Source organism: Bos indicus, chromosome 18 (genome assembly GCF_029378745.1).
Source record: "Bos indicus isolate NIAB-ARS_2022 breed Sahiwal x Tharparkar chromosome 18, NIAB-ARS_B.indTharparkar_mat_pri_1.0, whole genome shotgun sequence".
NCBI classification, from domain to species: domain Eukaryota; kingdom Metazoa; phylum Chordata; class Mammalia; order Artiodactyla; family Bovidae; genus Bos; species Bos indicus.
The window spans coordinates 64,747,537-64,772,384 of NC_091777.1; the positions used below are offsets into that span (position 1 = coordinate 64,747,537).

Genomic DNA, 24,848 nt, shown 5'->3' on the forward strand with positions numbered 1-24,848 from the left:
CTTGCAGTTTAGGGAATTCAGACTATTTAAATATGGAAGCATATAAGGTACGCAAGTAATGTCAAGGATGGTGAACTCCATGGTGATCGATCACTTTTGGTGACTGATCATATTAACGGCAGAATAGGTTTTTACTAGGCACACAAATGTTGGGAGGCTGTTGAAGGCAACAGAGAAAGTACAGATGTACAAACTAATGGCAGAGGGTTGTGAGGTATTAGGAGAGTTACAAGTTCTAGCATTTAGTACAGTGGCGCAAAGTAAGTAGTAAACAGTAATACTGAATGAATGAAAATAACCTTAGTTTAGCTGGATTTTTTTTAAGGCATAGTCAAAAGGGAACACCTAAATTCGAAGGTCACCCAGACATTGAGATAAATCTGTGAAAAACAAGCCCTCACTTTAAGGAATCGCTAGTGAATTTTGAAGGCTGTGATGAACTTAGGGTGGTCATAGCAACAAGCAACCTTAAACCTCCAGTTTTTATATTAATGACAACATGAAAGGCTTCACAGAAAAAATGGCATGGCCATTTCTAAGGATTAAAATCTATTTACTTCTGTTTCTACTGTCCAATGCAAGATACATGGAGTTTAGTCAAAAGTAATTTTTACAAAGCTACAAGAAAAATCAACACCCACCACCAAGAGACAAAAGCAATCAAGAAATGGAACCAGACTCCCTGACACAGAATTTTAAATAACTGTGAGTAATACATTAAAGGCTCTAATGAAAAATGTGTTTAACAGGCAAATTAGATGAGTCATTTGGTCAGAGAGATGGAACTGTGAGAATCAAATGGAAATAATAAAAAATGAACAGAGATGAACAAAACCTTCAACAGGCTCATAGGTATACTTGACACAGCCAAGGAAAGAATAACTGAACTTGAAGGTAAGTCAATAAAAAGTAGCCAAACTGGAACACTAAGGAGGGTAGGAGTGACAGCAAAGAATAGATCGCCCAAGAGCTGTGGGGAAAGATCTGTTGTCCCCACACATAACATAGTGGAATCCCAGAAGAAGCAGAGAAAATGACTGATAAGAAATATCTGAATAAATAATGGATAATGACAACAGAACATAAATCTATAAAGCTTAATACCAGGAAAGATTTTGTTAAGACATTACACAGGAACAAAATGGGGAGGGGGGGACTGTCTCTCTGAAATTTTTCATAAAAATATTTTTCAGAATTGATAGAGAAATGACTCTCAAAGAAAGAAAAACAGAAAATACATTGCCAGAAGACCCTACTCTAAAAGAAATGTTAAATGAGGTTCTTTAAGCAGAAGGGATGTGAAACATAGCATATACTCGGATATGCACAAAGATCTAGAAGTGGAATAAATGAAGGTAAGATAATTTTTCTTAACTTTAGGCTTATCTAAACATCTGGAAGACAGCCATCAACAGCAGTATGCTATAGCAGTGTAAGTGTAGATACAGAAACAAAGGATGGGAGAGATTAGGAAACATCGTGTAATACCTTGTTAATGCTACTTGAAGATACATTCTGGTTAATTAGAGATGTAGATTATAACCTTAAGAGTAGCCACTAAAACATTTTTTAAAGAGATGTAAGCAATTAATCAAATAAAATGGAATAATAAATCCTTAGTTAACCCAATAGAAGGCAGAAAAAGAACAAAGAACAGGCAGTTTTTCCTCAGACTCATATGTAAAAAAATTCAGGCAATCTGGGCAAGAGGTAACAGATCAGAAATGAGAAAGTCCCCGAATTTACCAACTGATTTTAAATTCAAGAACTTGTGTTATTTAACTTAAAGTGCAGACGCCTCCACTGCTCCTGCATCTCAGTCTCCCCCAACCTCAGGCCACCCCACCTTGAGGACCAAGCCCACCTGCCCCTCAGCCGCCGACTCCACACGAAGCAGAACCTACTTCCTTTGACATTGGCTTGACGATCTTGTGCCAAGTTGACCTCTTGCTGCCCCATTATGTTTGATTCCCAGTACTTCTGCCACATTGCCAAAAAATGGAATGAATTTTAAATCATTTAGAAGAGAATGAGGAGCTCTTTGCGAAAAGTCAAGGCAGATTGTGCACTTATTTTTAATTGTTTCCTATCAGTTCAGTTCAGTCACTGAATCGTGTCTGACTCTTTGTCACCCCATGGACTGCAGCACGCCAGGCCTCGCTGTCCATCACCAATTCCCAGAGCTTGCTCAAACTCCTGTCCATCGAGTCGGTGATGCCATCCAACCATCTCATCCTCTGTCGTCCCCTTCTCCTCCTGCCTTCAGTCTTTCCCAGCATCAGGGTCTTTTCCAGTGAGTCAGCTCTTCCCATCAGGTGACCAAAGTAGTGGAGCTTCAGCTTCAGCATCAGTCCTTTCAATGAATTTCAGGACTGATTTCTTTTAGAATTGACTAGTTTGATCTCCTTTCAATCTAAGGGATTCTCAAATAAGATGAGTCCTATACTTTAAAAATAAATATATTTTTATATAATTTTATTTATGATTGTGCTGAGTCTTTGTTGCTGCAGGACTTTCCTCTGACTGTGGCGAGCGGGGCCTAGTCTAGTTGTGGTGCGTGGGGTTTCTCACTGGGGCGGCTTCTCTTGCTGTGGAGCAAGGGCTCTAGGGCATGAGTTCAGAGTTGAGACTCCCGGGCTTTAGAGCACAGGCTCAGGAGTTGTGGCGCACGGGTTTAGTTGTTAGACTTCATGTGGGATCTTCCTGGATCAGGGACCAAACCTGTGTCTCCTGCATTTGCAGGTGGATTCTTTACTACTGAGCCACCAGGGAAGCCCCCAGTCCTATATTTCTTCAAATGTGTTTGCAAGATAGCAGGAATACAAGTTAATTTTGCAAGATAGTTAATTCTTCTGTTGACACTTTTTGACTGTGATTTTAATGATCTTTGCTAATAGACAAAAGCTCATCTACCTTGCATGCTTCATTATTTATAATAAGATCCTAAAAGGTGAGGTTAACCTTGGATTTATTTCATGAAAGTTATAAAATTTGCTATAGGAAACTGGATCTATTGCTGTGGCAGATATATCAAGAAATCAAACATTTATTCCTTTATAAAAAGCACCTGACAAAGGATGAAACAATAAGTTTAAAGAGGTTGAGTAAGATTGGCAGTTTGAATCTTTCGGGAAAGTTTTTCCATTTTATCTAAGTGGTCAGATTTTTTAGCGTAAGGTTCACAGTATTCCCTTATCATCTGCTTAATAACTGTAGTGATGTCATCTCTGTCATTCCAGGTATTTGTAACTGGAATATTTTCTTTCATGTTGTCTGAGTGAAGATATATTGGGTTTATTGACCTTTTATATTTGTTTCCTATTGATTTCTATTCTTTATTTCCATTATTATGCTACCTTTGGATTTCATTGCTCTTCATCTTCTAATCTGATAAAGGTGAGATTGAAGCCATTGAGAGCTTTATTTCACAATTTAGTGATGTTTCCTTCTAAGTAATGTGTCAGCTGCTTTCCATGTATTTTGATATGCTGTTACAAGTTTCAATCCAAAATGCTTTCTATTTTGCCTTTTCTTTTAACCTGTGGGTTACTAAAACTTGTGCTGCTGCTGCTAAGTCGTGTCAGTTGTGTCCGACTCTGTGCGACCCCATAGACAGCAGCTAGTTATATTCAAATATTTAGGAGTTTTCCAACTATCTTACTGATTTCGCCTGCCAGAGATGAAACGAGTGAAAGCACAGCTGTGAGCTACGAATCTGATGAGCCTGAGCACCAAGTCCGGCGTACCTGAGGCTGCGACATACCTGCTCTGCATCTTTCATTTATAGGAGCTAATAAATCAGCTTTTTCCTGATTTGAATTGGGTTTCTATCAGAGTCCTGATTACAGTTGCTTTTATTTGTAAATTTGCTAACTTTATATACTCCCCAAGTCTTCATGAAAGGTAAGGATTTAATTCATCCCACCAAGTGGCTTATAATAGCTCCTCTGATGTGTTTTAACTTCAAATACAACTAACCTACATTTCTTCTATCGACTTTAGACAGATCTCCTGAATCCTCTCCATATACCATGAGCATACTGCCCCTTATCCTTGCTTCAAGCACTTACTTCCCTGTCAGCCTCCCACCATCCAGTCTATCAGCTGTATTTTGCCTTTATGTTATTAAATAGATATTACACTGTGTGTGTATATATATATATAATATATACACATACATACACACACATAGACTTCAGTGATTTGTCTATTTTAAAGCTGGAAATAAGGGGCTTCCCTGTGGCTCAGCTGGTAAAGAATCCACCGCAATGCAGGAGACCTGGGTTTGATCCCTGGGTTGGGAAGATACCCTGGAGAATGGAAAGGCTACCCACCCCAGTATTCTGGCCTGGAGAATTCCATGGATGATACAGTCCAGTCCATGGGGTCTGTTATACACATACATGCACACATATACAGAGACTTAAGGGATTTGTCTATTTTAAAGCTGGAAATAAAATAGCATTAGATCATTATCACTGTATAAATATTCTCGTAAGAGTCAGAGCCAAGCATTGTTGAAGATTACATTTCCTCCTCTACAAGTCCAGTGTTACGATCCCAGTACTCACTTAAATTTTTTTTTCCCGTATTCTGTTTCCAAAGTCATGTCACATTTTATGGGGCTTGCTTTATATTAGGACCATGGTATCTGGTATGGCTTCTCCTTTGTTTTTTCCCCAAGCCAATAATTGTCTGTCTGTCCTTCTGATGAATGTTTGTTTTCACCATATTACAGAAATCCTCAAACTCTGTGTTTTCTATTTAATGTAACCCATCCCTTCCTTTCTCCCTGAAGTTTCTCTTCACTGACTCCCTGGATATCTAGCCTACCAGAAATTTGGTCTGATTTTTACAGTGATCATCCTAGTCACCCTCAACACCACTTTACTAGGTTAGATTCTGTTTTTTCCCTTTTCCATCCAGATTTTGCTAAAGCTAATCATTCACTGCCCTATTGAAAGACAAGTGGAAGTAAACTGAAGCAAACTGTATATACAGAATATCAGTATTGGGCCTCATGTTTCGCTACTGTTCCAGTATAAACCTCTAGATTCAAAGCAGTTTCAAGTCCTAAGTTGGAAGCTGCTGTTCTGTATTCTACAATCTAATATTGCTCACCTGAGGGAAGGCTAATGCTATCTCGATCATTATTCTTTATTAGGAGAAATTCACATTTTTTTAAAGCTTTTAGGATAGTGTCCTCTTTAGTGTTACAGAATTCCACAAGCATATTTCTGGGTGTTTTTTAAAATTTTTTTCTATTATAATATGGTTTTTGCCAGTTCAGCCTGCCCAACATTCAAGTGAGCTATTCCTAGCTGAGAATTCATAACTTTCTTCAGTTTAGATTCTTAATCATTTGACACATTCTTATTTTCTCTATTATAATTATTTGTGTGTGTGTGTATGTGTGGTGGAACTCATATTAACTAGATGGGCCTTCTACTAGACTTCAAAGTCCCTTTTTCTTCCAAATTTATGAAATGGAAGAATTTCCCCAACTTTCTTTGAAACTTTCTAACAGTAATTTTTTTTTTTTAGGAGTTGTCTTCTTTTTGGTAGCTTCTCATATTTGCTTTAAAAGTGTAACATCTATTCCAGTCTCAAATGTACATTTTTATTCTCATTCTGTAACTTCACCTGCTCCAGGTTTAGTCTGTCTCTTAGTCTTCATCATGCTGATACTCTTCCATCATCTGTGATGATCCTCAGCTGTCTGTTCACATTTGAGAATGATACTGTTTGATTCTCCTAGGTAGACAGTAGGACTTTGGTTATTCTCACTATCTAGGTAGACAGTAGGACTTTGGTTATTCTCACTATAGATCTGTTCCGCTGAATGAAGTGATTTACTGGGATTTCAGTGTGCCTGGGAAGGGCTGGAGAGATGATGAGAGTCTCCAAATTCCAGGAAAGGTTTCAACTTAAGATACCAACTCTCATTCTAGTTGCTGTAGTTCTCCGCAAGTTCACTGAATTTTTTCATAGTTTTAATGACAACATTCTTATTTAAAACATTACAGATAATGATAAATCTACCCTCTTGACCAGAATGTCCAATTCCAGGTCCCTCCACAAAACACAAATTGGATATGTCTGTTCAGGACTTATTTCTGTGTATTTGCAGTTATAGAAATGTATTAGAAATGTATTTTAAATATATAGTCTCTTATTAATCTGCAAATTTTTAATCAGTGCCTTTTAGTCAAATCCTTATATTACCAGTCCATCCTTTTAAACTAGTGCCAGTATTTCTGTATTGTTGGAAATTTAAATAGCTCTCAGTTTCATGTACTAACCATACTGCCCTCTGAAGGGATTAGTTAATGTTTTAACAACTTCATTGCTTCCAAAGTGGTACTGATAAGAGTAGTTATTTCTCTATACAACTGCCAGGTTTTTAAGATTAGATTATTTAAATTTGCATCTCTTACTACTAGCAAGGCTAAGCGGGGACTCAGTGTCAGCGGTCTGCATTTCTTCTGACTTACCCATTATTATCCTTTGTTCATTTTTATTCTCCCTTGGTTGTCCTTTACCTACTTATAGGTATTCTTACATCCTTCCTTTAGTATTTTATTACAGCTTTTCCCCATTCTGTTTCTTTTGTCTTTTTAAAAGCATGCTGCAGTCCATGGGATTGCAAAGAGTTGGACAAGACTTAGTGACCGAACAACTTTTGATACAATCAAGTTGTTCATTAATCTTTACTTTGTGGCTTTCGTTTTTGTCTAGTTTAGGAAGATGTATCCAACAGCAAAGTCATAGGCATATCCTATTCTGTTTTCTCCCAGTACTTTAACATTTAGGATTTTATTCACCTAGAACTAATCTTTCTGAATGGTGTGAAAGACGGATCCAATTTACTTTACTTACAGACGAGTGCAATGGGAAAGCTTTGGTAGGGATACTAACATAACTTTCACATAAAAAATCATATAAACTGTCTTGTCATTGTTACCTCCAGCCTCTACACAAGCTAACTTAGAGCATGAGCTTCTCTAGGACCTTTGGACAGACTTGACGTGCCATTAGTGAAATCCATCAGGCAGACATTTCAAGTCACAGCTGTTTCTGCTACATTTCATGAATAAGCACTTTTTTCCCTTTTGTTTTTAACAAAATTTGATTCTTTTCTGATACCTTTTATCTGTTATAGGATATGGTAGGGTAAACTCGTGTTTAATTGCAAAAGAAAGCCTTGAAAATTCTGATACTGACAAGTCACCTTTACATCAGTACACAGAAGTACCTCCTCTCCTGTGCTTCTGCAGTGCAAATTTTATCAATCCGATATTGAAAGATGGTAGTTCACTTGTTTAGCTTGTATTCTGATCCTTTTGAGAGTCGGTACTTATCATTTTCATCAGTTATCTCTTTATACCCCTTACCCATAAGGGAAGAGGTGTCATTTTCTAAATGATTTGGAGGAGTACTTACATGTTAAGGATATGAATCTCATAGGTTAAACATATTTTACTAATGTTTTCAAATTCTAATGTTTAAAAACCTTTTGTACTATCTTTGACTATATAAAAGCTCATTAATGTTTTTATATAGTCAAGAATCCATGTGTGTGGTTTCTGGATCTCATGTTGTATTTAGGGAGATTGTTTTCCATGATGATGTATGGTATCCTCTAATGACTCTGTTTTGCATTTGGATAAAAGAATGAGACAGTTGTTTTGTACAGAAATAACTTTGAGCAGAATCTCATGTACCAATACTGTTAAGCTACTACAGTGAGCTCACCATTATTACATGTTTCCTTTATGTGTATGTCTGTTGTGTGTTTGTGTTGATAAACACGATGTTTCAGGCCTTGAATTCTTAGGATTCTGTTAGGTACAAAGAATCAATAGATTAATTTGGGGCTTACTAACATCTGTATAATACTGAATCTTCCCCTACAGAAGGATAAAATGTCTGTTCTTCTCATCCTCCATTAAACTTCACTCATTTTCTTTGTACTTATAGTCACATGAGAATTGGTTCCAGCACTGATTGCATGAAGCCTTCAGGAGTCAGGAAGTAATAAAGTGTAAAACAAGTCAGATGTAAGACAACAGGCAGTAGTTTGAACTGTGGAAAAGTGGAAAACAAATGCCCATCTAAAGGTACTTATTTTAAATTTCACACAAATCAAACATGTTTATGAGTTTTGACTTATAGTTTTGATTTCTTTTCCCTCTGGTCTTGGAATTACAGCTTAGAAACTAACACCTTTTCTATTTAAATGACATGGATTTAACATGATTCATCTACCTGGAATTAGGAACGGTGAGTAAAATTTTGTTTTCTAATCTTCTTTGGTTATTGATCTTCTAAAGTTTTCTGTCTTTTGAGGACTATATTGCCTTTGTCTAAATGTAAATGACGAATACATCTCAGTAAATTTTACTTATTGATGTTTAACACCTGGTTTCTTAAAAGTGTTGAATATATAATGAAGTTAATTTTTAATTTTAATCAACAAAATCATATTTCCATGTTTGTACTGAAACAGAAGCAACCATCTTAACTCTATCATCATGAACTCCAGCATTAACTCTACTGTGTTGGATGCCCTTTCCACTCAGCTTCAGAACAAGGGCTGCTCTTTCTACTCAAAAGTCTTTAGTCTCCTGGGTCTTGAGCTGTTTTGTTATTTCATCGATAATCACTGCTAAGATGATCAGGTCTTCTTTGTATACAGTTATCTTTTTATTTTACATTAATGTTTATTGATTATGCTAGGCACTGTGCTGAGCAATTTACATGCATTATCTCATTTAATCCTCCCATTAACTTTTGAGGTAGTACCATTATTATTTCTGTAATAGAAATAAAAAGACAAGATGCTTACAAGGGACAAAATGTTTCTCCACAACTAGAGGGCTAGAAAATGGAACAGTAAGAACTGGAACCCTGATCTAGTTGTTGCTGCAATATGAATTCTGAATTTTGATAAGTAGCCCAGGAATGAGATGGTCACATGAAATGGGACTCTGAAAGGTAAAGTGGGACAAGGTACTGGGGGCAGGGGTCTTTTAGACTATTTTGAGCAATGTGCACCTTGCCCTAAGCCCTATGGGATGCCAGTGAAGGGTTTTAATGAAGAAGTGATATGGTCAGACTCTTGAAATACAAGTTTGACTGCAATATGGATTACTAACAGGAAATGGTAAATACAGGGGGGTGGGTTAGAAAGCCCTTCCCATCGTCTGTGTCAAATAGATTATTGTGTATTGGACAAACATTAATAGAATGGAAATGGATTAATGGAGTCAGATTCAAGGCATATTTAGGAGATAAAACCTACAGGTCTTGGCAGCTGACTGGACATAGAGGCTGAGGGGGAGGAAAGAGTCAAGAATGACTCCATAGTGTGGATTCTCTCATGATGAGCGAGGTGTGCTCGCTGCCTGAAAGATTTCCTGCAGTCCTTACACTCATAGGGTCTCTCTCCAGTATGAATTCTCTGATGTAGAGTTAGAGACCCACTGTAGCTAAAGGCTTTCCCACAAATGTTACATTCATAAGGTTTCTCTCCAGTATGAATTCGCTGATGCTGAGCAAGGCCTGCATTCTGGCTAAACGTTTTCCTACATTCCTTACACATGTAAGGTTTCTCTCCAGTATGACTTCTCTGATGTTGTGCAAGTGACGAACTGTTGCTAAAGGCCTTCCCACATTCAATACATTCATAGGGTTTCTCTCCAGTGTGAACCCTCTGATGTTGATCAAGGTATGCGATCTGGCTGAAGGCTTTCCTACATACTTTACATTCATAAGGTTTCTCTCCAGTATGAACCCTCTGGTGTTGAGCAAGGTGTGCATACTGGCTGAAGGTTTTCCTACATTCCTTACATTCATAGGGTCTCTCTCCTGTATGAATCCTCTGATGTACAATTAGGTATCCACGATGGCTAAAGGCTTTCGCACACACGTGACATACATAAGGTTTCTCTCCGGTGTGAATTCTCTGATGCTGAGCAAGAAATGAACCATTACTAAAGGCCTTTCCACACTCGATACATTCAAAAGGTCTCTCTCCAGTATGAACTCTCTGGTGTTGAGTCAGGTGTGCAATCTGGCTGAAGGCCTTTTTACACTCTTTACACTGATAAGGTTTCTCTCCAGTGTGAACTCTCTGGTGTTGAGCAAGGTGGGCATTCTGGCTGAAGGCTTTCCTGCATTCCTTACACTCATAGGGTTTCTCTCCAGTGTGGATTCTTTTATGTTGAGCTAGGTTTGCACTCTGACTGAAAGTTTTCCCACATTCGACACATGCATAGGGCTTCTCTCCAGTATGAATTCTCTGATGAAGAGTGAGAGATGAGCTCTGGTTGAACACCTTCTCACATTCATTACACTTCAAGAGTTTCTTTTCTACATAGACTTTCTTACGTTTCATTTCGATAGGTTTCTTCCGGTAACTTCTCTTTTGTGGCTCATGCTTATTACGTTTCTGCTTTATATCAAAGATTGTATCCTGATGGAAAGTTTGCCAGGACTTAGTATATTCATTACTGTGATCCTCATTTAGGATTTCTCTATGAGTGACGATCAGCTGACTAGCATGTACCTCCTGAGTTCCCAACTGGTTCTTAAACCAGTCCTTACTTTTAGAGTCTCCTCTCCAACTGGAGCAGTTGAGGTTATAACTAAGATGGCTTCTTCCCATCATCATTACTTTGGATGATTCTTCATAAATAACTTGCTTTGATGGAAATTCCTTATTTTTAAATGTATACTCCCAACCTACAAGATATCAAGAAAACAAACATCTTTTGTATTTATGCATTAGAAAAGAACTTCTAAAACACAAACTGGTAAATGAACTACATACATAAGTTCAAGAATGTAATAGCTGTTAAATGCAGTCTAACAATGAGATTATAAAGAATGAAAATGTAGGAAAATTTATTAAGAAAATACCTCATGCATAACTATTAAGGTAACCCATCAGAAAATCACAATCATTATATATATATATTAATATAAGTCTGCAAACACCCTTCCTCTCTTGCCTCAGGTTAGCCTGCATTCAAGGTAAGTTTGTTAGCTTTAAAAAAGAAAACTTCATGTCAATGTAGCTAAAAAAAAAAATCTATTAGATCCCCACATCCCAAAACACACCAGGTGTCATTAATTGCCATGAAAGTGTTAGTCACTCAGTTGTGTCTAACTCTTTGCTACCCCATGGACTGTAGGCCGCTAGGCTCCTCTGTCCATGAGATTCTCCAGGCAAGAATACTGGAGTGGGTTGCCATTTCCTTTTCCAGGTGATCTTCCCGACCCCGGGACTGAACCTGCGTCTCCTACGTTGCAGGCGGGTTCTTTACTGTCTTGAGCCACCAGGGAACCCTATTAATTGCCACAGGCTATATATAAAACTCTATGGTTAAACTTTAGCAGTCTGAAAATAGTCTTCCTGAGTTATCATTTTCTGTGTGATATGTTCCACCCAAGTGTAAATTTTCAGCTGATACTCAAGCCAAGATGCCTTCATATTGAAATAAGTTTGTTTCAAATTGTTGGTTTTATTAATCTGCCATAGGCCTTTATTTGCCTTATCTTTTCCACTCCTAAATCAAATCACCTATTACTCTGTTCAAGACTTTCCAGTGGTTTCTCACCTTATCTGTAGTAAAACCAGACTTCCTATTATGATTTACAAAAGCAATGTAGCACAGAAACATAAATGTAAAATGATACAAAATTATAGCAAATAAAATCCAGGAAAATATGAAAGCATAATCCTGACCAAGTGGAGTTCATCCCACAAATGCAAGGTTGGTTTCATATATGAAAATCAGTATAATTCACCACATTAACAGATTAAAGATAGAAATCATATGGTTGTTTCAATCAGTATAGAAGTATTTCACTAAATTTAACATGTTTATTATAAAAATTCTCAGCAAAGTAGGAATAGAAAGGAACTTCCTCAAGCTGATAAAGGGCATCTAAGAAATATCTGTAACAACTTAATGGTGAAAGAGTGAATACATTTCCCCTTAAGATTGAGAACAGTGCAAGTAAATTTGCTCTTAACCAATGCTATTCAACAGTACAAGAAATCCTAGCTATTTATTTCAATAAGAAATAAAGTTGTATCTGCAGATAACATTACTTTTCATGGTTTCCCTGGTTGCTCAGCTGGTAAAGAATCTGCCTGCAATGCAGGAGACCTGGATTCAATCCCTGGGTTGGGAAGATCCCCTGGAGAAGTGAACAGCTCTCCACTCCAGTATTCTGGCCTGGAGAATTCCATGGACTGTATAGTCCATAGGGTTGCAAAGAGTCAGAGACGACTGATCACACATGCACACATTACTGGAAAAAACTTATATCTAAAAAATTACGTATCTTATATCCATAAAACTGTATCTCTTTCTATATAGATATATAAATATAATAATTATAAGAAGCCACTACACTGGATATGACAAAATACTGCTAATAGAACTAAGACTGTAAAAAATGGCTAAATTTCAGGAATTGGAAAACAATGATATTAGGATGTCAATGATAAAACAATGATATTAGTTCCCTCTAAATTGATACATAGATTCAACACAATCCCAAACAAAACCCCAGCAGGATTTTTAGGTAGAAATGCTCAACTTCATTCTAGAATTTATATGGAAATGCAGATGATCTATTAAAATAGTCAAAGTGATTTTACAAATTCAACTGGTGTCAGAATTTACTATAAAGCTCTAGTAATCAGGACAGTCTGGTACTGGTGAAAGGACAGACATACATAGATCAATGGAAAAGAACAGAGTTCAGAACTTAACCCACACATACATGGTCAACTGATTTTCAACAAAGATACCAAAAAGACAATATAATGGGGAAGGGAAAGTCTTTTAAAAAAGGGTACTGGAGCAACTGTGTATCTGAAAAACAGCCACAGACTCCTACAGAGAACACACTGTGGTTGCCGAGGGGGAGGAGGGCTGGGGAGGGGAGGATCTGGAGTTTGGGACTAGGGCTGCAGACTGTCATACAGGATGGCAAACCGGGCCCCCTGTGGAGCACAGGGAGCGACACGTGCGGACCCCTGAGCCGCTCTGCTGTACAGCAGAAATCAACACAGCACTGTAATCAGCTGTACTTCAATAAAATCATTTTAAATAAAAAATAACTTGAGAAGATATGGTGAGGATATGGAGCACACGAACTCTACTACAAATGCTGAAGGGAATGAAAATACCATCTCCTTGGAGAACTAAAGTGATACATATTCCTGTCATATGACTCAGTTTTTCTACTTTTTTTTTAAGCTGGTATTAAAAAAATTTTTTAATCCCTTTCCTGTGTTGTGTTAGCTTCTGCTGTACAGCAAAGTATGACTACATGTGTGCATGTATCCCCTCCCTCTTGAGCCTTCCTCCCACAACCCCCACCCGTTTCTCCACTTTTAGATATTTACCTAAGAGAAATGAAAATGTATGTCCCCACAAAGTCCTGTACGTGACCACTTCATATTGCCCACACTGCAAACAACCCAAAGGTGCATCAGTAGGTGAGTGGCAAAACAGAGGTGTGGACCGTCTGCACGCTAGACTGACACTCAGCAACAAAAAGGGTAAGTCACTCACACGTGCAACAGTGTGATTTTCAAAATAAATTTTGATGGTGAAGTAAACCGAACAGTATGATTCCATTTAGTTTAAATGCAAACTAATCTAAAACAACAAAGGTTCGTTTGGAGCCAGAGTGGAGAAGAATGGACTGCAAAAAGGCACAAGCTAGCTTCTGGGGTGATGGAAACATTTTGTGTCTTCATTACAGTGATGGTTTCATGGATGTAGACAGCTGTCAGAACTCATCACACTGTAATTTACATAAATGCAATTTACTGTCTTATAAAGTTAAGAAAAATTATGGATGGAAACAAAGACTAAGTAAAGACAGACTTTAGTGACATCAAGTAAAAGTCATGTAACAAGCATTTACACTGAAAATACTCTCACTTGGAACCTATAGAATAGTTAAAAAAAAAAAAAGCTATATATTAGGTCATATAAAATCCTCAACTCGTTAGAAAATAGAATTAGTAGTAACTGCTATCCTGATCAAATATGATAGAACAATTTGATCAAAATACAGTAAAATCAGAAAACTTTCTGTTAAACAAACTTATGTAAATGGGAATTAAAAGAAAAGTTGTCTAGGAAATGGAAATAAAACCACTAAATATCAAATACAGCTGAAACTATATTAAGAAATTAAAACCTCTAATAATTTCATTAGTGAATTAAGAGACAATGAAATAACAGTTTAAGCTTTTTTCAGTTTTTTCGCATTTTCCAACAAATGGAAACAAAGTAAGTCTAAGGAATTAGTAAAAAGAAAAACAGAAAATAGAGAATTAGAAAAAGGGAGAATGATGAAGCTATATTTTATATTAACAGATATAGCCAAAAGCTGGAATTTAAAAATAAATAAGCAAAACTGATTCATGAGTAGCAACCTAACAACTAAAAAAATTAGCTATATAAAATAAGAAATTAAAATAGGATATTTCATACTACAGTACAAAACAAACAGAATTGTAAGCAATTATTATGCTCAGGTTCATGGAAATAAACCTGATAACTATCTAGAAAAATTAAATTTATATAATTTAACCCAAGGAGGAAGCTATCAGGAGGCCACTTACCAGAGGACACTGAGAAAGCTACCAAAGGTCTACTTCCCTACAGAGGCCCTGGTAAAGAGTTTTTCTTCGAAACTTTAAGACTGCTGACCTCATTCCTTCACACTAACATCTAATCAGACTGTTTTCCTAGCCTCCACTTCCCTCCAGTGGTATGCTGCACTTCTTCACTAGGAAATCTTCCCATCAGATAATTCTCTTACTGTCCTAAGTCAAATTCATCTTTTCTTCTACAAACCTGTTCTTCCTTTTGACTTGTTTCTGTTAAATGCTATCACCTTCCAGTTACCCAGACTTGAAGAAAATACTACCAGAAGTATTTTTCCTTTTATGGTTTATAAACGTCAGAATAATCCTAAAAATTTAATAGAATGATTTTCTCAAAGTAGAAACCTGAATCTTGGTAAGAGATTAAGTGAATAAATAAATGAATCAGTCCTTCAGTCTAAAAGGAATGAATGAGTGAAAAGGAAAAAAAAATGCATTACTGCATCTAGATGTTTAAACACAGGATTGGAGCAACTTGTGTAAAACTGAAAAGCAAAGACAAGGAGACGCTGTGACATTTGGATCCAGAGAACAGGAAGAGGTCATCTGAGAGGACAGTACTGTGTGAGAGAGTGAATCCGAGGAGAGTTTAGTTGGGGAGCTCAGGCCAGAGACACCTCTGTCTCTTCCCAGGCCTGGAGCCCTTTGACGCTACCCAGGAAGCATCAGTTAGGAGCTGGACTTTTCAGACTAGCTGAGCTTTTCCTGGCAGGGGTCTCTCCAGCCCTGGGTCTTGCTCACTCACCAGGGCATGCTCCCCTCGGCCCCTCCTCCTTCACCATCCAGGGCTCCTTTCCTTGCTCCAGTAATGAGATCACATCCGGCTTAGAAACCGAAACGCCTGCTCACAAGAAATAAAAAGGGGCATTAGCCAGGCCCATCAGTCAGATCAAGCTGCTTGGTCACTGGGAAGGGGAGGGAGCTGAGGGCAAGGTGACGAGTTCTGGGGGTGGGGAGACGGAGCTGCATGAACATCCAACCAAGCTGCCAACTCCACAGAGCTACACTCATCTGGGGGAGCAGTAGTGAGGTGCAGCAGAGGCTCCCCAAACGTGGCACTGGAAAGCAGCCTCCGTGCGGATTCCGCCTTACAGGGAGACTTCCTCACCCAGCGATACCAGGCTCCTGTAGTTGTCCAGCATCACCGTCCTGTACAGACTCCTCTGAGCAGGGTTCAGCCATTCCCACTCCTCTTGCGAGAAATTGACAGCCACGTCCCTAAATGTCACCAGATCCTGAAATGACACAGACACGTTCCTGCTCGACTGGTGTTCTTACCCTCACATGAGTATAGTTTAAAAAGTTAAATGGCCTGTGTTCTTAGAAATACTGCATATAGTGAAATTTCCTGTCAGGATCTTGGGGTCTGTGCAACATGACTTCTCTGTGCTTAGTCTTGATACTCTGTCATGGAAAGTACACAATTTCAGAGACTGAACTGATGGAGAAAAGATAAAGTGAAAATTGGCAAGAAGAGAACACTGTAAACAATCAAATGTGAAATAATTCAGTACTCAAACTACATGCTAGAGCATTTCTCAGTGTGGAAAATCAGGACAGACTGGAGCAGTGAAAAAAGGCCTCGAGGAGGAGGCAGAAACATGGGTTAGGCTCAATTTTTATGTGCTTTTTCCCAAATTATGCAACTGAATGATCAGTGTTCCAGCTGTATCAATTAGGTATATATAAAAATATATTTGATGCTCACTGTATTGGTACTCTAAAATTACACAGAAATGTAATAAAAGCAGTAAAGAAGTTTTATGGTGATTTTGCAAAAGTACAACTTAAATGTATGCCATTACAGAGAACAATCAGGAACAACAAAAGATTACATAACAGCTCTTGATAACATCACTAAGTTTTAAAGACAGTTGTTAACTTACCATACCCCCTAAAAGACAAATAGTAATTTTAACCACTATTAAGTTAAATAGGGAGCATTTCAAATGTGATAATGCAGTGCATCACAAAACACCTACAGCTCTCACTAGAGAAACACACCCAGTTGTGCACACCTGGGTTGTGTGAACAAGAGTTGCTGAAATGTTCCCACATAGCTCTCAAATACCATGGTTAAATTAAGGATCTTTGTAACATGAAATGAGACCTAGTCTGCTTCCCCAGAATTAAGAAAATACAGATTCTTCCTAATGTAAGTCTGCTCCAGACTTAATTTTTTTTGGCTGTATGATCTGGCACGTGCTTTACAGGTTTGGCACATTCAGAGCAAAACCTACCCTTAAGCTGAACTAACATGCAGCTGCCCTCAACGGCACACGCCCAAACAGCTGAGCCAACCTGTCAGATACTGGAATCCTTCCACGCTGGCTGGTGAACAGCGGCTGCAGGGAGCCCCGCGGGTGGCCATCCTCCCCACAGTCCAGGAGGGAGGGGACACCCGCCCTGCATCAGCGTCCAGGACCCCATCGGGGTAAGTTCTGGATGTGTCCTGGCTGGAGGGGTCGTCAAATATGAATGTCACTCCTATTAACGTGCCTCCTGACAGAGTAGTAATACCCTTATTGAAGATGCATTTAAGCCTATCAGGGATGCTACACGGAAACATTTTTAATGGGAAGGAAAAAAATGAGTCAGTATATGAGTAACTGTCTGAGTAATGGACAAAAACGTTAAGGAAGCTACAAGTGAAGTGAAAGGACACCACGAGACATCAGTTACGTTCTCAGCTTCCATCTTACGTGCTTCAACCTCAAAAACCACTTCTTAACAAAGGGAAATCTGGGAAGTGGGTGAAGGCTTCAAGGAAGGCAACACGGGTTGGGTTTAAAAGATGAAACGTGCTAGATAGGACTGGGCACCATCAATCATAAATTCTATTAAAATTCAACCACTTCAATACACTCTTTAAAACTGTGTGCAAAAAAAAGTGTTCCACACACCATGTTTTCTGTAGTAGAGGCCAGGCAGGTTTTGCCAGGTAAAGTTCTTATGTTTTTTTTACTTGCACACACACACAAATGGATTCTGGGTTTTGATGACCCGACGATCGTTTTCCTCTTACCCAATGAGATCTGAATACTTTTCAAATGTCTTTATTTTGATTTTATAAAACAGGAATCTTATACCATTTTGTCACCTTATTAAAGAAGCCCAGGAAATAATGTCTGGAGAGAGCCATCAAGATGGCAGAGTAGCAAGACATGAAGCCCACCTTCTCCCACAAATACAAAAGTGAAAGACAGGATTCTCACAGCAGCAAGAGAAGAACAGAGAGTTAGTTACAAGGACACCCCCATGTGGCTCTCAGGTGACTTCTCTACAGAAACACTGCAGGACAGAAGGGACTGGAAAGATATGTTCAAAGACTTGAAAGGGAAAAACTTGCAGCCTAGGCTACTCTTATGGCAAGATTATTTAGAATAAAAAAATTTTTTTGAAAGAAAGAAAATAGTGCCTGGTATTTCTACCCAGTGTTTTTTTCCCCTTTCTAAGTTAAAAACTCAGAAGTCCTAACCCCCAACATCTACCTATCTCCTATAAGCAGTCAAAATGCACAGTATGTATTTGTTCACGTTCCCTTACACAGACATATCTATGATTACGTATTCATTTACTGATAACATCACTCTTGTTAGATGCATATTATTATCAATACATAATGTAAATCAGCCATATCTGATTTACTAACCCCTTGATTATTTTCAATTATGTCAGTCTTAATTTTTCACTATGATGTTACAAAGGTCTCTAGTTATTGTCTTAAAATATATTCCTAAAAGTTCTTCTCTCCATTAAGACTAGGATTTCCCAACTTAACATCAGAAAAAAGTTTAAATTACACTATTCTGGCCTAGTCAGAAAAGGACGTAATGAAAAAAAAAAAAAAATCAGGTTGGGACTGAAGTTTTGACCTGTAGTCAAAGAAATACTAATAAAAGTTTTTCAGGTAGAAGGAAAATGGAACGAAATGAAAAATAAAAGGAAAATGGAAGCACTGTAGCACAGGAAGAAACTCAGAGCCCCGAAACAATAACTAAATATAACATCTGCTACTGATGATATAGGGGAGTTACCTTGTTGAGAAAGTAGCAAAAGTACCAACTACAGAGGGAAGATTACAGAGGGAAAAAAGATGATCATTACAGTAAGAAGTAACGGATACATATTATCCTAAAGTGGCCACTAAAAGAGTAATAAATAGCCTGTCTGTGAGAATAGAGAAAAAATAAAACATATACTGTTTTATAAGAGGCTTCCCAGGTGGCCAATATAGGAGACACGAGTTCAATCCCTGGGTCGGGAAGATCCCCTGGAGAAGGAAAAGGCAACCCACTCCAGTGTTCTTGCCTGGAGAATCCCGTGGACAGAGGAGCCTGGCAGGCTACAGTCCTGCTCCTACTCCTGCTAAGTCGCTTCAGTCGTGTCCAACTCTGTGTGACCCCATAGACGGCAGCCCACCAGCTCCTCTGTCCACGGGATTCTCCAGGCAAGAACACTGGAGTGGGTTGCCATTCCCTTCTCCCGGGCTACAGTCCATGGGGTCACAAAGAGCCAGACACGACTGAGTGACTAACTTTCACTTTCATGTAACATAAAGATAAAATCTTAAAAATGAGCTGAGATTTGAACAACAGTCTACATAAAGTGGGAGAGCTAGCCAGGCCATCCTCTAGGGGAAGAGAGTTACAGATGAGGAAGGAGCAAATGCAAACGTTCAGAAATAGAGAGGAGCTTGGAACGTTTGAGGGACAGCAAGCCGACCAGCATGACTGGAGCAGACAGCAGTGAAGACGGGAGGAAATGAGGTCTGAGCGCCGGGAGCTGGGCTGTGTGGGACGTGAGAGGCAAGGGAAGGACACAGGACCTCATTCCGTGGAGAAGTGACGTGCTCCAGGACCCCGAGCACTCTGCCCCCAGGAGCCCTTCACTGTCCTGCCACCCTTCTCACGGCATCCGGTGCTGACCCTCCGGAGTACAGCCTGCTGCCTCTGACAGTCACCAACAGTGACGTCTGCACTTCACTCCTTCCTTGGCCTCTCTTTCCTCATTTGGAAAACTGTGTCTCAGAAAACCAGGTTACTCATAATTTTCTTTCTGGCTTTATCATTTTATGAACCTAGAACTCTGGTGTCTAAATAGACTAGCTCGTAGCCACATGTGGTTATTTAAATCAATTAACGTTTTAAAATTCAGTCCTTCAGTCACATGAGTCCGTACACGTGGCTAGCTGCCACGGTGCTGGGCCGTGCAAACAAAGCATCTCTGCCACCAATCGTCACAGTGCTGCTCTGTGTGATATAAAACAAGACAAAGATGTAGCAGTTTGTGGTTTTATTTTTTGTATTTAATCTAGAGAATGTTTTTAGCCTCAAAGTATGAGGAAGAAAAAAATTTCAAGTGAACATCCAGCCCTTCTCCTCTGATTTAAAATATCATTACACTATCATATAATAAACTAGTAGTACATTCCCTGAAGACAGTATCTATTTTTTTAAGCACAGTGTTGCCAGCACTTAATGTACAGTAAGTCTTTAGTAACGATATGCTCAGTGGGTGAGTAAGTATTTTCCCTTTGTACCTGTAGTTGTTTCTGGACGTTATGTGCTCATCTTTTTGCTTCTCTGGCCCCCATTCTATATTATTTACTGATTTTGTTATTACAGATGTAAGCAGCCAGTTTTTAATGTATATCCAATATTCCCTCCTATCAGTCTCCTTTTTCAAAAAATGTCCTGCAGTTTTCCATATTAACTCTACTAACCTTCACAGAATGATGCAGAATATTCGGTCTGTGGCCTGATGCTAACTCAGGATATCTCATTACTCCCATGGAGTCCTACTCATTAATGCTCACCCAGTGCCTGAAGAAAACTCCTGCCTAGCTGACCCACTCTTTAATACTCAAGACACAACAAATCCCACTCCTCAAAACCACCCTGAGCAAGAGACCCTGTCCTGTACCACAGCTAAGACTTCCCCAGCAGTCCCTGTCTACTCTCAAACTCAGGTCCGTGGAAAAGCTCAAAACTGTTGATCACATCTTAACACCCACTTTGACCTCAATGAATCAAGTCCCTCCAGCGAAGATTTTCATATTCCACCAAGGAGTGTATTTTGGCCTTTTAAGACCTCCCAACTGAACACCTCACCCACAGCAAGTGCTAAACTGTTTCTTGAACAGAAGATGAAAATTGTGTCTGAGGGGGAAAAAAGCTCGCTGCGCTTTGCGGGTGGTGGGGGGGGGGAAATCTCCTTTCACCAGATTGGAAAACATGAGGACCAGGTCACTGAATGAATGGAACTTCAGTAGAGTGGGGAATTTCAGAAGAAAAGCAAAATGTCCATGTAAAATCTGAAAAAACAAGGCATTAAGAGAAGAAATATTTCCTTACCTCGGACATGGCTTTAAGAAATTATGACAGCTCTTCTGCCCTCCTCCTTCTGGCTCCTCTCTGAGCAGTGTTCAGAGAAAACACAGCTGGAGAGGGAGGAAGAAAACATAAAATGCCAGGCCTGCCCAAAGCTCTCAGCATTGTCAGCCGAGAAAGTCTCCTTTCCTTCTGGCTGCCCTTCTCCCCACCACAGAAGTAAAGAAGAGGTGTCACTCAATTGGTCTTTGCTATCTAAATCCTTCCACCTACCTGCTTTAAGTACAGTTGATCTATAGTGTTACATTAGTTTCAAGTGTTCAACATAGTGACTCAGTATCTTTAGAGATCATACTCCACTTAAGGGCTTCCCAGGTGGTTCGAGTGGTAAAGAACCCGCCTAACAATGCAGGAGACATAGGAGACACTTTGATCCCTGGGTCAGGAAGATCCCTGGAGAAGGAAATGGCAACCCACTTCAGTATTCTTGCCTGGAGAATCCCAAGGACAGAGGAGCCTGGTGGGCTACAGTCCATGGGCTCCCAAAGAGTCCTACATGACTTAAGCAATTTAACACGCTCATACTCCATTTAAATCTCCCACGTGCTTTAGATCTCAATATGCAACATAAACTCTCTGTGCATAAGATAGCTCCTCGTTTATAAGAATAACAGCACCCTTCAGAGTGGCACTGCCAAGTAAGGGGTATGTCCCCCTTCACAAGTAAGGGTATTCATCAGTGAAATTATCCAAGGCTTCATGCTCAAGCAGCTGAGCCCAACCGGGATCCAGATCTGCCTCCCTAGTCTCTTCACTAGAGGATGACATTGAAGGGAAATGTGTCCCCACCCTTTCTACAAAGATGAGATTAAAAAGCTACCAAGTGAATGCCTCAGAGAAAGCATCTTTACACAGGGTAGCCCGCACAGGGGTCGTGTGGTCTGGAGGACCCTGGACCAAAGAGGACTTCCTGCTTCTGGTCCTGGCTTATAAAACACACCGGAAAACCATTCGCTCAACTTTTCTAAGAAATTTCCTCGGGGGGTGGGGAGGGTGTGCAGGTGCAGGGACATGCAGAAACTGTCACCGCAACTCCCTAAGTTACGAGTTACTGTCCACGAACTCCCCCGCCTTGGCGAGTACAGCGGCAGTGGAAGGACCTTCGGTGCCGGAGGAGGTCAAGGCCGGCGCTCAGGGCTCTGCCCGCCGGGCCCGAGGCCGTGTCCTCCCCAGCTCTCTCTCTTCCGTGAACTCCATCTGTCTTCCTCCATCTCGCGTCTGCCCCACTACACAGAGCCCCCAGTCCCGGGGCCCCGGCGCACACACACTCACACACACGCCCCACCGCCCCTCGTGCTGGCGGCTCCCCGGGCGCAGCCTGCGGGGACGCACGGGCACGATGCTGTCTCTCGCGTCCTTAAACTCTTCACACACGGCCGCGCGCACTCCCACGCGCAAGGTCACGCACACAGGGGCGCTGTCACGGGCTGTCACACACGGCCAGACTCGGTTCACACGCAGTGACACGCTCGCTCTGCCCACACACGGTCACGCACACCCTGCCGCCGGCTCCCACCGGCCCCGACGCCCTCAGCCGCCCACCCGCCCGCCGGCCGGCCTGCCCACGCGCCGCGCAGGACGCCTCACCTCTCCTCGCCCGGCGCCGAGCGGCCCGCGGCCGGGGCGGGGACTCGATCTCGCCGCGAGCGGCGGGCTCACAAAGGGGCCGCGGCGCCCGGGCGGGCAGCCGGCGCCGGCCGCGGGGGCCGCCGGGAGCTGGAGTCCTGTACCGGTCCCGGGGCGGCGCGGAGCATGCCGGGACTGCCGGCCCCAGGCGCCGGCAGCTTCCGGCTTCGTCCCCTCGGGTCGTCTCTGCCGCGCTCCCGCAGCCCCGGCCTTCCGACCCAGAGCCGACCCGGCCCAGCCCTCAGGCCGGCGGACCCATGGCCCGGCCGCCGAGTCCGCCTAGACCTGGATGGCCGGCGTGAACTGCGCAGGCGCACCTCGCTCGCATCGCCGAGGCGTCCAGAAACGCTGGGCGCGCGTGGCGGCGGGGCTGTGGGGCGCACGCGCAGTGGCCGCGTCCGTGCGGGCGCCGCAGGTGGGGCTCCGAGCCGGCGCTGGGGTACCGCAGACGGCGGGGTGGGTGTGCGGGCCACGGAGAGCGCCGGGGCTCGGGGCTCTTCCTGTAGCCCCTCTGTCCTCCCGAGCCTTTCATTTGCCACTTACTGAGGGGCTACTGTGTGCCAAGCAGGGCTTCCCACATGGCTCAGTGGTAAAGAATCCGCCTGCCAATGCGGAAGACCTGGGTTCCTTCCCTGGGTCCGGAAGATCTCCTGGAGGAGGACGTGGCAACCCACTCCAGTGTTGTTCCCTGGAGAATCCCATGGACAGAGGAGCCTGGCGGGCTAGAGTCTGACAGGACTGAGCCACCAACGACAGCACAGTTCGCCGAGCACTGTTGCAGGCGCTGGGGACAACTAGGAACGTGCCAAAATCGCCATCCGCGGAGCTGAGGTTCCAGTGTGGGAGAAATTTAATAGGAAAACAGATACTGATAAATACTGGGAATTGATACACGTTATAAAGAAAAGCAGAGCACAAGGCCATTCTTTCAGTACTTGGTTCTTTTACACCCTCTTGTTCCTATTCAGCGTGTGTCTGAAAATGTTTAATAAACTAGCTCTCGTCCAGTCATGCCTCACCTTTTCTGAAATCGCGTTATAGGATATGGAGCTTCAGAGTAACTTCTCATCAAAGGAACCAATGACAAAAACCTGGAAATGTTTATATGGAAGAAATGTACAAAATGCAAATGTTATATTTACAAAGATATTGAAACACTGTATATAGTAATAACATGTTGAATATAAACAACATGGTTAAAAGTAGAGAAATACATTTGTTTGAAATTATAAAACTAATTGTGTGATACTGAAGCAACCTGTATTTCTGGGGCTTTGTTTTTCTTAAAGGGGGAATTAATCTGTTACAACTACATTGCACTATTGGAAAGCTGTTCCTATATATAAAGTAAAAGGAACACAATCCACAAAAACTAGTTGGTTTTGTGTTTTAACGTTGAAATTCCGACTGTACCTAACCTCTGGCTTTCTGAAACAGTGCAAACATGCAAGTTAAGACGTATCAGTAAACATGCAGGTTTTGCAGCCTTTCCCACATTTCACAGATGTATGAAGAATCTTGAATGCCCATAAAGATGTATGGGCATCTTTACCTTGAAGAAGATAGGTGATAACATTTTTTTTTTTGTTTTCAACTATTACCTTTTAAGCTTCTGTTGGCAGAACCCTCTACAAAGCTTGCATCAAAATTTACTGTGACTTGCATAAAAAACAAATTTATCATTTTCAAATCAATAATCAGATGTCTGCCTAGCACATTAAATTTAATGGAGTAGTCTAAGTACATGATCTTGAGTACTAGAGTATAGAATCCGAGACAGAAGGACCCATTTACTTTGCTCTCATTGTCACAATGAAGATATATTTGTTTTTTCATGGATTAATACTGGAGCAAATTTAAGTCTGTACTCTATTTTGAGTTAAATTTTATAACAGGCGGAGGTCGAAGTTCTTTTGTTGCTGTGGATGTCCAATGGCGCCAGCATTATTTGTTGAAAATGCTATTCTTCCTCCAATAAATTGCTTTAGCACCCGAACACAATTTTAAAATGGGCAAAGGATATGGACAGACATCTCTCCAAAGAATATAAACGAAGTCCAAAGCACTTGAAAAGATGCTCAAATCATCAGTCCTTGCTGCTGCCGCTAAGTCACTTCAGTTGT

General features: G+C 40.8%; 1 protein-coding gene and 1 long non-coding RNA gene across 5 annotated transcripts; one reads left to right on the top strand and one right to left on the bottom strand.

Annotated features, from left to right (window-relative positions):
* Window positions 1-1,361: 1,361 nt before the first annotated feature.
* Window positions 1,362-14,037, top strand: LOC139177337 (uncharacterized). Its single transcript, XR_011561805.1, has 2 exons — window positions 1,362-8,120; window positions 13,422-14,037. It is a non-coding gene; the product is annotated as an uncharacterized lncRNA (long non-coding RNA).
* Window positions 8,446-22,849, bottom strand: ZNF583 (zinc finger protein 583). 4 transcript variants are annotated; one of them, XM_070772358.1, is made up of 6 exons: window positions 22,687-22,849; window positions 21,313-21,492; window positions 21,064-21,149; window positions 15,816-15,942; window positions 15,453-15,548; window positions 8,446-10,746 (listed from the first exon to the last, which is right to left on the bottom strand). In XM_070772358.1, exons 3-6 carry the CDS (start codon window positions 21,070-21,072, stop codon window positions 9,287-9,289), a joined length of 1,692 nt encoding a protein of 563 aa, XP_070628459.1. In that variant the 5' UTR covers window positions 21,073-21,149; window positions 21,313-21,492; window positions 22,687-22,849; the 3' UTR covers window positions 8,446-9,286. The 4 variants fall into 4 exon arrangements, with proteins under 4 accessions (XP_070628459.1, XP_070628460.1, XP_070628458.1 ...); XM_070772359.1 differs by lacking the exon at window positions 21,313-21,492 and having other exon boundaries at window positions 15,826-15,942; XM_070772357.1 differs by lacking the exon at window positions 21,313-21,492.
* Window positions 22,850-24,848: the final 1,999 nt, after the last annotated feature.

Coding starts and splice junctions, on each gene's coding strand:
- ZNF583 (XM_070772357.1), bottom strand. Junction 15,549..15,815: donor CAGGAGCCTGGTATCGCTGG/GTGAGGAAGTCT, acceptor TCTTGTGAGCAG/GCGTTTCGGTTTCTAAGCCG. Junction 10,747..15,452: donor GCCGAGGGGAGCATGCCCTG/GTGAGTGAGCAA, acceptor GATATCTTGTAG/GTTGGGAGTATACATTTAAA.